General features: G+C 45.0%; 1 protein-coding gene across 7 annotated transcripts in view; it reads right to left on the reverse strand.

Moving 5' to 3' along the window:
• LOC310753785 (integrator complex subunit 6-like) overlaps window positions 1–16,175 on the reverse strand; it is a 121,653-nt gene that overhangs the window by 85,825 nt on the left and 19,653 nt on the right. For 5 of the 7 annotated variants that reach the window (XR_014543452.1, XR_014543453.1, XM_083595126.1 and 2 more), the window contains one exon: window positions 5,651–5,800. The exons of 1 other annotated variant lie outside the window; for it this stretch is intronic. Coding sequence is in view for 4 of the 6 variants with exons in the window: in XM_083595126.1 (XP_083451252.1) it covers window positions 5,651–5,800 (150 nt within the window). In the remaining 2 variants the exon portion in view is untranslated. Of the gene's footprint in view, window positions 1–3,957; window positions 4,133–5,650; window positions 5,801–16,175 lie in introns of those variants that run through there. One more of the 7 variants, XM_083595129.1, reaches the window with a different exon arrangement.

Raw genomic sequence — 16,175 nt, forward strand, 5'->3', positions numbered from 1 at the left:
TGTTCACCCCGCTGGGGGCGTTTGAGTATCTCGTTATGCCTTTCGGATTACAGTACGGAAGTCCCTGTTTCCAAGCCTTCATGCACCACGTGCCAGGGCCTTTGCTGTACCGGAACTGCGTTTGTTTCCTGGACGATGTGCTGGTGTACTCGGACAACGGGAAACAGCACGTCAAGGACGTACGGGAGGTCCTGAGCAAACTTAAGGAGCATCGATTGTGGGTGAAGCTGGAGAAGTGTCAGTTCCACACGAAAGAGGTCGAGTTCCTGGGTTACAGGCTGTCAGACAAGGGTCTGGCCATGGATCCGGAGAAGGTGAAGGCGGTGGTGGAATGGGAAAGCCCTAAGACCAGGAAGGATGTTCAGCGTTTCCTGGGCTTCAGCAATTTCTATAGGAAATTCATCAAAGGTTTCACGAAACTGACGGCGCCCATAACGGACTGTCTTAGTGCCAAGAAGAAGTTTCACTGGACGGAGGCGGCACATGAAGGTTTCGAGCAGCTAAAGAGGGTCTTTGCATCAGAGGAGCAACTGCTCCACGTCAACCCCGATCAACCACTATGGGTTGAGACGGACGCCTCTGATTGGGCGATTGGGGCGGTTTTACTGCAGCCAGATCAAAAAGGGGAGTGGCGTCCGTGTGCCTTCTTTGCACAGAAACTGAGTAAATCGGAGCAGAACTATACTATCTACGATAAGGAATTGCTTGCGATCGTCGCTGCGTTCAAACAATGGTGCCATTTTCTGATTGGAGTGAGGCACCAAAACAAGAATTTGGAGTACTGGCGAACGACGAGGGTGTTGTGCCAGAGACAGATAAGGTGGGCGGAGTTCTTTGCCAACTTTAACTTTCAGATCCAGTATGTGCCGGGAGAACAGAACGCGAGGGCCGATGTCCTGTCACGGAAACCGGAGTATATGGCGGAAGAAGGGGCCCCGGTGGCAAGACTGATGTTCCCCGAGAGTAAGTGGATGTGTGGGGGGGCGTTGGTCAAGGACAAAGAACTGATGGGGCTGCTCAGAGAGGATGACTTTGCCAGGCAAAAGATGGGGGAGTTAAGGCAAAGGGGAGGTTCCGAGGGAAGTTTCGAAGTAAAGGGAGGGCTCCTGTACTATAGGGGAGCTTTGTATGTCCCGGGGGGAAACCTTAGGAACAGAGTGCTCAAACAGCTTCATGATAGCTGCACGGCGGGGCACTTTGGGCAGCACAAAACCATGTTGCTGGTCACCAGGGAATTTTGGTGGCCCAAGGTGAGGGAAGATGTTAAGGAGTACATGAGAGGATGTGACATCTGCCAGAGGGCCAAAGGGGAAAGGGCGGCGCCTGCTGGTTTGCTGGAACCTTTGCCCACACCGGGCAGGCCATGGAAGGTGGTGGCGGTGGACTTCATCACTGATCTGCCCAGGTCCAGGGGAAAGACAGTGATCATGGTGGTGGTGGACCTTCTAACAAAAATGTCCCATTTTGTGGCCTGCTCACATGCCGTGACGGCAGAAGAAACAGCCAAGCTGTTCGTTGAGCATGTGTTTAGGTTACACGGGCTACCCATGCGGGTGATCTCAGATAGAGGGACTCAGTTCATCTCGCGTTTCTGGCGCAGACTCATGAGTCTGTTGCAGGTGGAGGTGAGTTTTACCACAGCCAGGCACCCGGAGACCAATGGGCAGGCGGAGAGAGCAAATGCTGTTTTGCAACAGTATTTGCGGTGTTGTTAGTCAGAGACCTAGCGAGTGGGTGGACAAACTTGCTCTGGCTGAGTTTGCCTACAACAACACGGATAATGTTTCCACGGGAATGACTCCGTTTTTTGCTAACCACGGTTGTCACCCAAGGGCATTCCCGGGAAGGGGGGAGGAGTCATGGAGTGTGCCCGCAGCGGAACGCTTTGCGGAGGAAATGGAGGCGATCCACCTGCAGCTGCAGTTGAACTTGGAAAGGGCCAAGGAGGTCTACAAGAGGCAGGCCGACAAGCATCGGCGGCCGGGGGAAGTGATCCGGGTTGGGGATAAGGTGTGGTTGTCCACGCAAGGGTTGCCCTGGAAAGGAGGTTGCAAGAAGCTCAAACCCAGGAGGGTGGGACCATTTGAGGTAATCCAACAAATCAACCCGGTGGCCTTTAAGCTGCGGTTGCCAGAGAGCATGAGAATCCATCCAGTTTTTCACCGGTCACTGCTCTCCCCCTACAGGGAGGGGGGTAGGAGGCAGGGTGGTGGGGGTGGGGAACCCCCACCACCTGAAATGGAGGAACGGGAGCAGTGCAACGAGGTGGCGGAAATACTGGATTCTCGCTGGCATGGGGGGCAGTTACAGTACCTGGTGGCGTGGGAAGGGGCCCCAAGCTCAGAGAACACCTGGGTTCCGGAAAGCTGTGTCACAGAAGAGGACCTAGTGGAGGAGTTTCACAATTTTTTCCCTGACAAGCCCAAACCCCGGGGTAGATCGTTGCAACAGGTGTTCGAGACAACGGACGATGAAGAGGAGTTCGAGGGTTTCCCACCATCGGAGGAGGAGGAAGAAGAAGGAGGAGGAGGAGGAGGAGGAGGAGGAGGAGAAGTAGTAGTATATTGGGGAACACGAGGAATGGGGGACTTGAGGGAGGTTTTTGATGTGACGGATGAGGAGGAGCGTAGTTTTACAGGTTTTCCACCCGCCACCCCGGATAGAGAAGAAATGGAGGCAGTCGAGGCTCCCGGAGGGGAGGGGGCCTTTGAAGAGGGGGTGGATGTCAGGGAAAGGGAGGCAGCCAGAGAAGGGGGGGGGCATGGAAGCACTTACCGAGAGCCTAAACAGCCCTTTTCCAGCCAGTCCTCTGAATCAGAGACTGAATTAGGGAGTGGCCAGTCTGTTCCAGGAACTAGCTATTTTCAGAAGAGGGGAAGTAAGAGGCGTTCCCTGCCTTGCTGGGCATGCTGGTCTAGAAAGAAACGTCACGAAAATTCAGAAACGTCAACTGACTAAGCAACACGGACGCGTTGTTTGGAGCTCCGGAGTTGGCTTGTAATTTGCAGTAATAAATCTACCGGACAGAAGTGGCTCGGTGCCTGGAATGTTATCTCCAAACTAGCTTGGCAGCAAACACATCCCTCACAATAACAGACCCGCATCGAGGATGAAGGAAGTCATAAAAGAAAATGGATCTGAAATTTGGTTAAAATATACTGTCCATATACAGTATTTTTAGGTACGTTTTTATTTCTGTTATGGTTCTTTTTGTTAATATTGTTATTTCTTTTCTGTTTTTCCTTTTTCCTATTTCTTTTTTCATTTTTATTTGTTATATAATGTATGTCTGTGTGTTATGTTTGTTTGTCTGCACATAAAAAAACCCAATGCGTTACTCAAGCAGCCTATTTGGTTTGTTTTAAACCTCCATCCATTATTTCTCATCAAAACATTATATACTGACACATCGATACAAGTAAAGGTGGATCTGGCTGGCCATCTCACCACTAGAATTAAGACCATTACTGGAGTCAAACAGGGATGCATTTTGGCGCCTTTCCTGTTTAATTTTTATATTAATGACATGGTTAAAGAACTGGAGGGCCTACAGTTTGCCCCTGTCACAATTCTCGACCAAAAACTCTCAGTCTTAATGTATGCTGATGACCTAGCACTTGTATCTAGAACCCAGGTAGGCCTGAGACGGCTGCTTGCAAAATTAAGTTCATATTGCACGAGGAATGCTTTATCTATAAACTGTGATAAGATGCAGGTCATTGTATTTGGGAAGCACCCTAAAAAGCATGTTTGGCACCTGGATGAAAACGTCATAAACCAAGTACATACGTTTAAATATCTGGGATTGGTTTATTCAGAAACGGCATCTTGGAATATACAGCTATCCAATATTAAATTTGCAAGCCTTTAAATCAGCAAAAGCTATTTTGAAATTCGCTGCTTGTAAAAGTGGAAATTGTTACGATATGAGAGCAACGCAGCTGCAAACAGCCAGCTTGAAAACATCACATGATGGGGCTGTCTGTGGGAAATAGTGTTACAGTCAGTTCACAGGGCAATTCACCGGAATTTGCTCAGAGTGTAATATGAGACCTTCCTCTTGCGTATGTACAGGAAGTCTCTGCCACTTGCTGGATGGAGTCTGAAGTGATCGGATATGTTTTCTGTAGTGCTGCAGAGTCAGAAATAAAGCGATGTAAATAGATTTCTGGCCATCTCCTTTGCCTGCTGGGAAGCAAGGAGGGAGGGGGTGTGCATTTTCCCACGCTGGGAGATGTCGCCTATTGAGACCTATCCTGGACTTGCGGGGATTGCAGCCAGGGAGGTCACCGGTAAACAAGCCGGGAGCCTGGGAGAGGGGCCACACTCTCCCGAAGAAGGCTTGTTTTCCAACAGAAATCTGGTCAACCCAGCTCTATCTGTGTATAAAGCAAAAACAACGGCCCAGATTTTATATGGTGAAGAGGTTTGGGGTACCTCAAAGGTCTCTGGTTTGGAACCCTCACAGAAATATTTTTTAAGAGTTCTTTTAGGTTTACCCAAAGATATGCAATCTGCCATGGTCAGGTTGGAAACTCTCATGTTGAGCATAGAGAGCCAAATAGATAAAAGAATTCTGTTACTGGTTTACAGTTCAACAGATGGACAACACTAGGCTACCCAAAAAATGACTGATTGAGCTCTCGAACAGATTACCCCTTAAAAACTGGGTACATCACGCTGCCCAGCTGATGGGCAAATGTGACCTCTCAGTGACCGAGATCAAAGAACTTCCCTTATATTCCAAGAAAAATATCTTTAAATGAACCATAAGGGCAGTGGCAACTAAAAACGACCTAAACTCTATGCACACATCTACATGCGCCCCATTATATTTTAAACTTAGAGAGGCCAATGAACACACATCTTATTTTAATAAATTGACTTTTGCACAACTTGGGAAAGCTTTTACAGAGTTACGATTAAATACAATAAACTCTGCTTATAGAGATGGGAGACACAGAGGCAGACCAACAAACGAATGTGTTTGCATTAGGAGATGCCCTGAAGTAGAGGACCTTATGCATTATATCTCGCGCTGCCCCTTATATAATGAAGCAAAAGAACAATTTTTAGCACCTATAATGACAAGGTCCCCTGGCCAGAACCCCTCTGACATGATTTTATTTCTCCTCACAGACATAGATAAGTATGTGACCTGGCGTGTAGCGCTCTTTGCAATTGCCACCAGGAAAATTAGAGCAAATTATATAGCCAAGGTAGCCACCAACTGTAAAGGAGATGAATTTATTTGACACTATCTACATCAAGCTATATTCTAACTTTATCACCAAATTCCGTATATAATTGCACACTGTATTAATTAACATTATTTTTAATATATTAGTGGCCATTTGATAATTTTAGCTTATAAATTTTAATGTTTAATGTCTTAATTTGTATATTAAGGTACTTTTATAGCTCTGTTTAGAGTAGGTAATGTCTTGATAATATAAATGTTTTTTGTATCAATTCAGTATATTTTCTTTTAATTGTTGAATGATTCTGTGTACATTGCGGCAGCCTTTGGCTATGTGCAATAAAACTGACTGACTAATCATGTCAGCAAATTCTCACATCCTCTTTACAAAAGAGATGTAAAGATTTTTCAGATGATGAAGTGAAGGTATTAAATGCTATCATCCATTACCTGTCCATAGTTGTCTATTCCAGACACTAATCTGTTGAGGTTTAGCAAATCAAATGATGATCGAAGAGCCTGTCCAAGGGTGGTTAATCCTGCCGCTTGTAGATTTTTCAGTTCATTCATGAAAGTGGCATGGTTCTCCTTCCATCCAGCCTACAAAGTAACATTATTCCACACTTACTTTGTGATAGTCTAATTTTTTAAAAAAATCTTCAAGGCAAATAGCAGCTTTTCTTCAAAACATTGGGGGTGAGGATGAAAGAATGCACGACACTCCTCACACGGGTAAGCTGTGAGCAAAACCATCGACCAGAAGTATTTCCATCTCATCTATTATTTACAGTGGTACCTCGGGTTACATACGCTTCAGGTTACAGACTCCACTAACCCAGAAATATTACCTCGGGTTAAGAAAATTGCTTCAGGATGAGAACAGAAATCATGCAGCAGCAGGAGGCCCCATTAGATAAAGTGGTGCTTCGGGTGAATAACAGTTTCAGGTTAAGAACGAATTAAGTTCTTAATTAAGTCCTCCAGAACGAATTAAGTTAAGTTCCTAACCCGAGGTATCACTGTATTACATTCATATCCCACCTTTTCTCCAAGTAGCAAGATGGCATACGCTTCTCCCTCTCTCCATTTTATCTTCACAACAACCCTATAAAATAGGTTTGGCTGAGAGACATTGCGTGGCTCAAGGTCACCCAACTGGCTTCATGGCTAACTGGGGATTTGAACTGCGGTCTCCTAGGTCCTAGTCCAGCACTTTAACCACCACAAAATTTTTCACTTTCACAGAAGGCAGCTTGCCCAGTGCTTTCCCCTGCTGGCAGTGTCTTTTAGAACCCATTCCAGTGCATTTAAGTGAACAATTACAGAGGATGTCTGAATCCTGAATCCTTGGGTATCATTAAGTTAAACTGAATTTCACTAGGTAGGAACACATGCTGAATAGGTCACTCTCCTTCATATCAAACCAAGTCCCAGTACAAGACACGTTTTCCTGAAGACTAATTCCCCAAGCCTTTTTCTTATGCGGTGAGAAAGAGAACACTGCCAATTCTATGAAGTAGGTTCAGATTCTGTATACCTTCCTTCCCCATATATATGTATAAATGGGCTTTCCTGCTTACAATATGTACTGAACACCTCAGAAGAATTTTTTGAGGCACAATAGTGTTGCAGGAATTTAGACCAAGGTTGGGGTGGGGTGGGGGTTCTGCCCACCCCAGTTCCTTAACAGACTCACAAAGCACTACACAATACATACACTATTTCAGATGTATATTTTATTCTGTATCAAAAAGGGCCCCCATAAATAAGTGCAGCCTGGAAACTGCATTTCAGAAAGGGAAGATTACAGGGTCCATCTGAAAGCTGGGTAGACGAGGTTTCCAAAACCCAGTGCATTCAAATGACCAGTCAAAAGGCAACCTACCAGCATTACCTAACAACACCCTCTGAGGCAGAACACACTGGTACTGCAGGCTGTCTTTCAGCATCTCTTTATTGGAACAATATTTCGGTACATGGAAATGTTGCAGTCAATCGAAACCTCCATTAGCTACATTGTATCAACTTCTAATTGTTTCCCTGAGTTCAAGGGTAGGACTTCTTAAAGCGCTCGCTTCTCCAAACTGCAGAAACCTACAAATATTTGTATAAAATCAACCTTATATTGGATCAACACCGTCCGAACTTCATTTTACTCAGGGAACCAAGGACTACCAAAGGGGGGACAGCCATAATCCTTGAAGCATACGCAGGAACCTCTTGCTCAAGAAATAATCCCTGGCATCATGGCAGATGGGTTGTAGACGAGTAGTCATCAACAGATAATAGTGGACTATTCAAGACTAGATAGCACTCCCAGTCAAGACAAAGGAGTGCAATTGCTCAGCTCTGAAGAAAACCACAGGGCTGTCCGGGCTCCATGCAATCGGAGAGGGCGCTTCGGAGCCAAACAGTCAATAGCCCTGGTTAACTCCACGTTCCAGCGGGCCACCAGGGAATCAGCTGAAAGGCCATCAACATGGGATAAAGCATCCCTTACCACTCTCTGGAAACCATTCGGATCCATTAAGTGGCGGGGGCGGACCATCTGAATTGATCCCACCTCCCTGCAGAGGGGAAGGGTCGCGGAGAAGTCCAGTTGCACCAGGAAGTGATCTGACCATGGCACTTCTTTTGTTTCACTTTTACTTAGTCGCTAGAGGTGAACACCAGGTCTAAGGCATGTCCATGACTATGGGTTGAGCCAAACTTATTCAGGGACAGCCCCATGGAGGCCATGCTTTCCACGAAGTCCCGATCGGCCCCTTGTAAGGTCATGTCAGTATGGATGTTAAAATCCCCATGGATAACCAAACTAGGTGTCTCCAGGAGAACATCCGCCACAATACCATCCACCATGTGATAACAGATGCTCCCCCCCAGCTCCAATGACCCCAGAGTGGGAGGCTAAGGATTCCACAGCAAGGGGAATTCTGACGCTTATTGTGTCCCCTTAAGAGCTTTGTCTTTTGCGCGACAAGGCCTCAGCCAAATTGATGTGGGACAGTCTTAAGGATTCACATTTAAGAACGGAAGTGGGAGCTTCTTTGTTCTTTTATGCCAAGTTGCATGGTATGGCACTTGCTGAAGGAGCAGATGTGCGTGCTCACCTCATGGAAATGTAGAATCTCAGGCATGAGTTGCAACAGCATGGAATCACCGTTCCAGAGGCTGTGTATTCCTTCATGATTCTACATTCTTTGGGTTCCAGTTGGGAAGCGATTGCCAGCCAGCTTGCTGTTTTGCCTACTGCTAAGCTGACGGTAGCGCATGTCACTGCTGTGGTGTTAAATGAAGAGGATCGGCGTAGTGCTACCTGTATCACAAAGGGGGAGCCCTCACAGACATCATCCCAGAATGCAGTGCAACCACTAGATGGCGCCAAAGCTTTGAAGGCAGTGAAATGCTACTCGTGTGGAAGTCTAGGCCACGTGAAGAGGGATTGTAAACATTCCAGGCCAAGGCAACAGAGCAGCGCAGCGAAAGCTCAACGCGTGGAAAAGGCAAAGGCAAAGGTCCGAAGTCCAGGACAATGCAACACAAGGCTATGGTCTCACGCTACACTCCAAAGGCCCAGAAGACGTCTGGATCTTTCTTCATCGTCGACTCGGGAGCGACCAGACACGTTTGTCGGGACAAACATCTGTTTGTGTCCTTTACTCCGCAGGAAGGTGCGATTCACCAGGCGGATGACCACCCGATCTCCAGTCAAGGCTATGGAATGGTTGTTCTTCACTGCTTGGATGCATCGATACGCAACATTCTTTTTGTTCCAGATGCTGCACACAACCTACTGAGTGTCTCGCAGCTGACTGAACAGGACATAGACGTTTCCTTCAAGAAGAGGAAGTGCACCATCACCAAGAAAGATGACTATTTATTGCATGCTGATTATGTTGATCATTTCTTTGTATTGCATTATGATGATTCTGTTGATGTTGTGCAGGATGAAACTTGTTGTATTGCAGGTACTAACAAGGTTTTGCATGCAGGATGTATTCATGATTATCACATGAAATTTGGTCATTTACAATTCGAGGCAATTTCCAAAATGCCTGCCTTAGTTGAAGGTATGACTATTAAACCCTGCAGGTACCACATGAAGTGTAAGGCATGTGCAGCAAACAAGGTCAAAATGGCTGCAAAAGGTAAGGTGTCTAGAAGACAAGCTACAGAACCATACCAGGTAGTGCATGCTGATCTTGTTGGTCCACAAGCACCCTCTTTGGGTGGAGCCAAATACTTCATGGTTCTCATTGATTCATTTTCCAGGTATATTCATGAGTTCAATCTCAAGCAGAAATCAGAAGCGTTTCCTAGGTTCAAGGAATTCCGTGCTTGGTTGGAAAATGTGCATAGTAAACAGGTGAAATGTTTATTTACAGATCGAGGGGGAGAATTCACTTCTCAGCAGTTTGAAGCTTTTCTGACTGAGAAAGGAATTCAACATAATTTGTCAAGTCCACGATCTCCTTGGATGAATGAACTTTGTGAGAGGGCAAGCCAAACATTGCTTCAAGGCTTGAAAAGCTTGCTGCATGATTCCAATCTTCCAGAGAGTTATTGGGCAGAATTGCTCATCTGTTTTGTTTACACTTATAATCGCAGATTATCATCACCGATTGGTTGTACCCCCTATGAAAAGATGTTTGGCAAGAAACCATACATCAAGCACATGAGAATTTTTGGTTCTGACATGTGGGTTCACACACAAGGCTGAGCTTGATTCCCTAGAGAGGAACAAAACATGGGAGCTAGTTCGAACAGTTCCAGGGATGAAACTGCTTGACAGCAAATGGTTCTTCAAAGCAAAGACAGACCGAAATGGCAAGATAGTCAGACACAAAGCCAGATTGGTAGCCAGAGGTTTTTCACAGGTACCAGGAGAAGACTTTCACGAGACCTACTCACCCACCATGAGATATGAGAGCATTAGGCTTATGCTCAAACTTGCTGCAGAAGAGAATCTACACGTTTCTCATCACGATGTGAATACAGCATTTTTGTATGGAACCTTAGGTGAATCACTTCATATGCTTCCACCTGATGGTGTACAGGTAAAACAGGGATTTGTTTGTTCTCTGAAGAAGTCCCTATATGGTCTCAAGCAAAGTGCACGATGCTGGCACTCTAAACTCACTGAAGTGTAGTTTTCTCTAGGTTTTCAGCAAGGTAAAGCTGATCCATGTGTATTTGTCAAAGACGAAGGGCAGAAGAAGCTGTATTGCTTGTTTTATGTTGATGATATTCTTTTATTTTGGAAGGATGTCAAAATGTACAATAGCGCCCTAGCTCAACTGAAGGAGCACTTTGGCATGAAAGATCTTGGTGAGGTAACCAACAACCTATCTCTGGAAATAGAGAGAGATCACATGCCTCAAGCCTCTTTCATTGCGCAGTCTGCTCTGCTAAAAAAAGTGTGCCCTTGTCAGCAGACTTGGCTCACTGATTTATGTCGTACCAGAGGTCAAAGGGTCTTCGCAGTGTGACAGCTGGAAGGAGACGATCCAGTTGGGGCCTAGCCAGCTGGCCGTTCGACCCCCGGATGCCAACAAGAAGAGCCTCAGACCAGTGCAATTGAAGCACTGGAAGTAACTGAAGTGTTTGGGCAATTGGCAGGCTTTAAATTAAATAAAGCCAAAACAAAAATGCTGGTTAAAAGCATAGATAAAAACAAATTGAAGATTTACAAAATAAAATAGAAATCATGGCAGTGAAAAGGGTTAAATAATTCGCCATTTGGTTGATTCCTAAAAATATTAATTTATTTAAAGATAAATTATGCATTGGTTTGGAAAGAGATGGCCAAGGGTATAGAATTGCTAAGAATAAGGTCACAACAAAATAGAAAAAAGGCTATTGCATATAGTTGAAATACATATGAATTCAAATTTTAATCAAAATAATGTAAGGAAAAAGAAGGGACTTTTTAACATATGCGGTCGGATTGCAGCAAAATTAAAAAATTCTGGGAAATGATATACAATGAGTTGAAGAAAATGTTCCAATTAACATTTGTAAAAAAAAGCCTGAAGCATTTTTGTTAGGGATTGTAGGAAAAGACCTGCCAAGGAAATTGAAAAACATCTTCATTCATGCGACAACGGCAGCAAGAGTCTTAGTAGCACAAGGATGGAAGAATGAAGAAATCCCGAACAAAGAACTATGGCAAGAGAAACTGATGGACTATGCAGAACTGGCGAAATTGACACACAAACTACATGATAAGGACAACTGTGATTTTAGAGAAGAATGAGAACCTTTTACAAAGTACTTAAAGAAACGACAAAATGAACTGGACTCCTTGGCAGGTTTTGAATAAACATACACAAACTTTATATTGGTAATATATAGATAGATAAATTAAGGATATTTACAATTTTATAACATGCAGAGAATAACGTGCTGAAAAACCAGAGAGAGGAGCTGAGGGAAGTCCGGGGGGGGGGGGGTTGAGAGGGTTTTTCCCCCCTTTTTGGGGGAGGGAAAAAATAGGGGGAAATGAGGATGATGAGTTTTTCATAAATTGTTATGTTGAAATTCCTAATAAAAAATATTCAAAAAAAAAGGGGGGGGGGACAAAAAAATGTTCATCAAAATAAATGTATAGCATTTTTAAAACTAAAATAAAAATGTTTTCTGTAGCGTGCATTTCAGAACTGACAATGGTGAATGACACAATGCACAGCAATGTTTGTTGTTGTTGTTTAGTCGTGTCCAACTCTTCGTGACCCCCTGGACCAGAGCACGCCAGGCACTCCTGTCTTCCACTGCCTCCCGCAGTTTGGTCAGACTCATGCTGGTAGCTTCCAGAACACTGTCCAACCATCTCGTCCTCTGTCGTCCCCTTCTCCTTGTGCTCTCCATCTTTCCCAACATCAGGGTCTTTTCCAGGGAGTCTTCTCTTCTCATGAGGTGGACAAAGTATTGGAGCCTCAGCTTCATGATCTGTCCTTCCAGTGACCACTCAGGGCTGATTTCCTTCAGAATGGAGAGGTTGGATCTTCTTGCATTCCATGGGACTCTCGAGTCTCCTCCAGCACCAGAATTCAAAGGCATAAATTCTTCGGCGATCAGACTTCTTTATGGTCCAGCTTTCACTTCCATACATCACTACTGGGAAAACTGTAGCTTTTACTATACGGACCTTTGTTGGCAAGGTGATGTCTCTGCTTTTTAAGATGCTGTCTAGGTTTGTCATTGCTTTTCTCCCAAGAAGCAGGCGTCTTTTAATTTCGTGACTGCTGTCACCATCTGCAGTGATCATGGAGACCAAGAAAGTAAAATCTCTCACTGCCTCCATTTCTTCCCCTCCTATTTGCCAGGAGGTGATGGGACCAGGGGCCATGATCTTCGTTTTTTTGATGTTGGGCTTCAGACCATATTTTGCGCTCTCCTCTTTCACCCTCATTAAAAGGTTCTTTAATTCCTCGTCACTTTCTGCCATCAAGGTTGTGTCATCTGCATATCTGAGGTTGTTGATATTTCTTCCGGCAATCTTAATTGCGGCTTGGGATTCATCCAGCACAGCCTTTTGCATGATGAATTCTGCATATAAGTTAAATAAGCAGGGAGACAGTATACAGCCTTGTCGTACTCCTTTCCCAATTTTGAACCAATCAGTTGTTCCATATCCAGTTCTAACTGTAGCTTCTTGTCCCACATAGAGATTGCTCAGGAGACAGTGGCAACAAACAGAAACTAACAGTCGACACAAAGGTTTTTGCATAGTCAATGAAGCAGAAGTAGATGTCTTTCTGGAACTCTCTAGCTTTCTCCATAATCCAGCGCATGTTTGCAATTTGGTCTCTGGTTCCTCTGCCTCTTCTAAATCCAGCTTGCACTTCTGGGAGTTCTTGGTCCACATACTGCTTGAGCCTGGCTTGTAGAATTTTAAGCATAACCTTGCTAGCGTGTGAAATGAGTGCAATTGTGCGGTAGTTGGAGCATTCTTTGGCACTGCCCTTCTTTGGGATTGGGATGTAGACTGATCTTCTCCAGTCCTCTGACCACTGCTGAGTTTTCCCATTTGACTTCACTCTCCAGGATGTCTGGCTCAAGGTCAGCAACCACACTACCTGGGGTGTACGAGACATCCATATCTTTCTGGTATAATTCCTCTGTGTATTCTTGCCACCTCTTCTTGATGTCTTCTGCTTCTGTTAGGTCCTTACCACTTTTGTCTTTTATTATGGAAATCTTTGTACGAAATGTTCCTTTCATATCTCCAATTTTCTTGAAGAGATCTCTGGTTCTTCCCATTCTATTGTTTTCCTGTATTTCTTTGCATTGCTCATTTAAGAAGGCCTTCTTGTCTCTCCTTGCTATTTTTTGGAAATCTGCATTCAATTTCCTGTATCTTTCACCATCTCCCTCGCATTTTGCTTGCCTTCTCTCCCCCGCTATTTGAAAGGCCTCGTTGGACAGCCACTTTGCTTTCTTGCATTTCCTTTTCACTGGGATGGTTTTCATTGCTGCCTCCTGAAGCATCTGTAACCTGAGGTACCACTGTAATGCTATCGCAAGCGAATGGGGGGACGGGTCTGTTCCTAAATAAGGCCCTCCACGCCAGCCGAGACCCAAGACCAAACGGTTGGAAGCCAAATGGTCCAAACTACACCAAACACCTATATAACTACATGTAGGCTACTTTCTGCAACCCACCCCCCACTCTGCAGCCCAACTCTAACTCTAACTCTAATCCCCCTCTTCCCCTGCCCATCATGGTTTTGGCACAGAAACTGTATTGGTTACCCTGTATGATGACCTCTGTCGAGTGAGAGACAACGGAAACATGTCCCTGTTAATTTTTCTCAACCTCTCGGTGGTTTTCAATAACATCGACCATGGTATCCTTCTGGAGTGACTCTCCGAATTGGGAGTGGGTGGCACCATTTTGTGATGGTTCCAGTCCTACTTGGATGGTAGTTCCCAGAGGGTGTTACTTGGGGGATATTTTTCATTCCTGTGGAACCATCAATGTGGGGTTCCACAGGGCTCAATCCTACCCCACATGTTGTTTAACATCTACATGAAACTGCTGGGTGGGGTTATCCAGAGGTTCGGAGTACATTGTCAGCAGTATGCTGATGACACTCCGCTCTATTTCTCCTTTACATTTGCAGGTGAGGCAGTGGAAGTGCTGGACCAGTGTCTTGCCTTGGTAATGGACTGGATGAGAGCCAACAAACTGAAGCTCTGTAGCCTAATACTCAGTAGAGACCTGAATTTTAAAGCCACCACATTGCTAAAGGCAAAACAGGCAGGTTCGTTTTCACTAAAGTAACACTAGATGACAAAACTAAACTAACAATTGGCTCCCTATATTCCCCAAACAAAACAACTAGAAATCATCCAGAAAACACTAAACAATTTCCTCTTCTTCTTGGAAGGGGAATCAATCCTGGGAGGTGACCTCAACCTAAACATGAGGGGCATCTCCCTGAAAGACATCCACCCCACAACTCCATGGGGAACCTTCCTCCAAGGGAAACCCCAAATAATTAGAGACTCTTACAAAAATACTTCAAAAAATGCGGCTTTAACAACATATGGGGCGAAAAATACCAAGATGACACCAGCCACACATTCCAGTCCAGGCGCCATGGCACAATGTTCAGACTGGATAGCATTCTGCTCACATAAGACCTGACCCCCTTCGTTGAAACAACAAACTTGGGTAACATCAAAATCACAGACCACACACACACCAGAGAGTGTCACGAAAACTCTCCAGAACTGCTTCAAAGAAAGTGTGATAGACAGTATAAGAACCCCCCTCCCCTGGGACACAATGAAAGGAGTCATCAGAGGAGCATGCATATAAGAGAAAGCATCCCTTAAAAAACAAACCTCATCAAAAATTAGCAAACTAGAACAAGATATCACAGCCCTCTCATCACGCTACAAACAAGAGTTAAAAGACTCCTTAAACTTCTAGAACAAAAAAGAAGGGAATTTGACTTACTATAAATCAACAAAACGACCAACGTTCTATACTCTAAACAATGCTTCTACAAGTATGGAGGGGAAAACTCCAGATTATTAACAAACAGGTGTAGGAAAAGATCACTCAAAACAAGAATACATCACATCACCAAAATAGATGGCTACACAACATTCTCCTCAAAAGAAATAACCTCGGCATTTGCTGAATTTTACTCCAAACTATACACCTCCCACAACCCATCCGAGCAGGAAATCAGAAAATTGCTAACAGAACTGACCATGCCAACCTTAACTGCCAAGGAACAAGTATTAATTGACAGTACTAGAGGAAAGAGAGACGGTCCTCAAAAACCTGAAACCACACAAAGCCCAAGGCCCAGATAGCTTCACAGCAGAATTCTATAGGAAATTCAAAGAACTCCCAAGCATCCACAAATTGCAGGGTTAACAATATGGACTCTAATACCATAGCAATCCAAAGAGGCAAAAAACAAGGATGCCCACTGTCCCCTCCCTATTCATACTGGCCCTGGAACCCCTGGCAATCTGAAACCAAGCAAACACTAACATCAAGGGAGTGGAACACTGGACCCCATAAACACAGCAACCACCCTAACCAAAGAACTCCACACATTTGCAACGGTGTAAGGTGTACAAGTAAACTTTGCAAAATATGAGGCTATGTGTTTCAACACTCCCCCTCATATCCAAAAAGAATTCACCAACATCACAAAGATAAAACTCTGTGACACCAAGTTCAGATACCTAGGGATACAAATAACCAGAAACCTCAACAAATTACCGTATTTTTCGCCCCATAGGACGCACTCCCCCCCTCGCTCTCCACCGACCCCTCTCGCTCTCCAGGCTTCCCGCAGATCTCCGCAAGCCGTGGGAGCCCGCACCGGGCTCCCACAGCTTGCGGAGAGTTGCCTGCATGCCGAAGGCTGGGCGTGCTGAGCTCAGCGTGCCCAGACTTCGCACAGCTCTCCGCAATGCACGGGAGCCCGGCGTTGGGCTCCCGCAG

The sequence above is a fragment of the Podarcis filfolensis genome, assembly GCF_964270895.1.
Source record: "Podarcis filfolensis genome assembly, chromosome: W".
Classification (NCBI taxonomy): Eukaryota; Metazoa; Chordata; class Lepidosauria; order Squamata; family Lacertidae; genus Podarcis; species Podarcis filfolensis.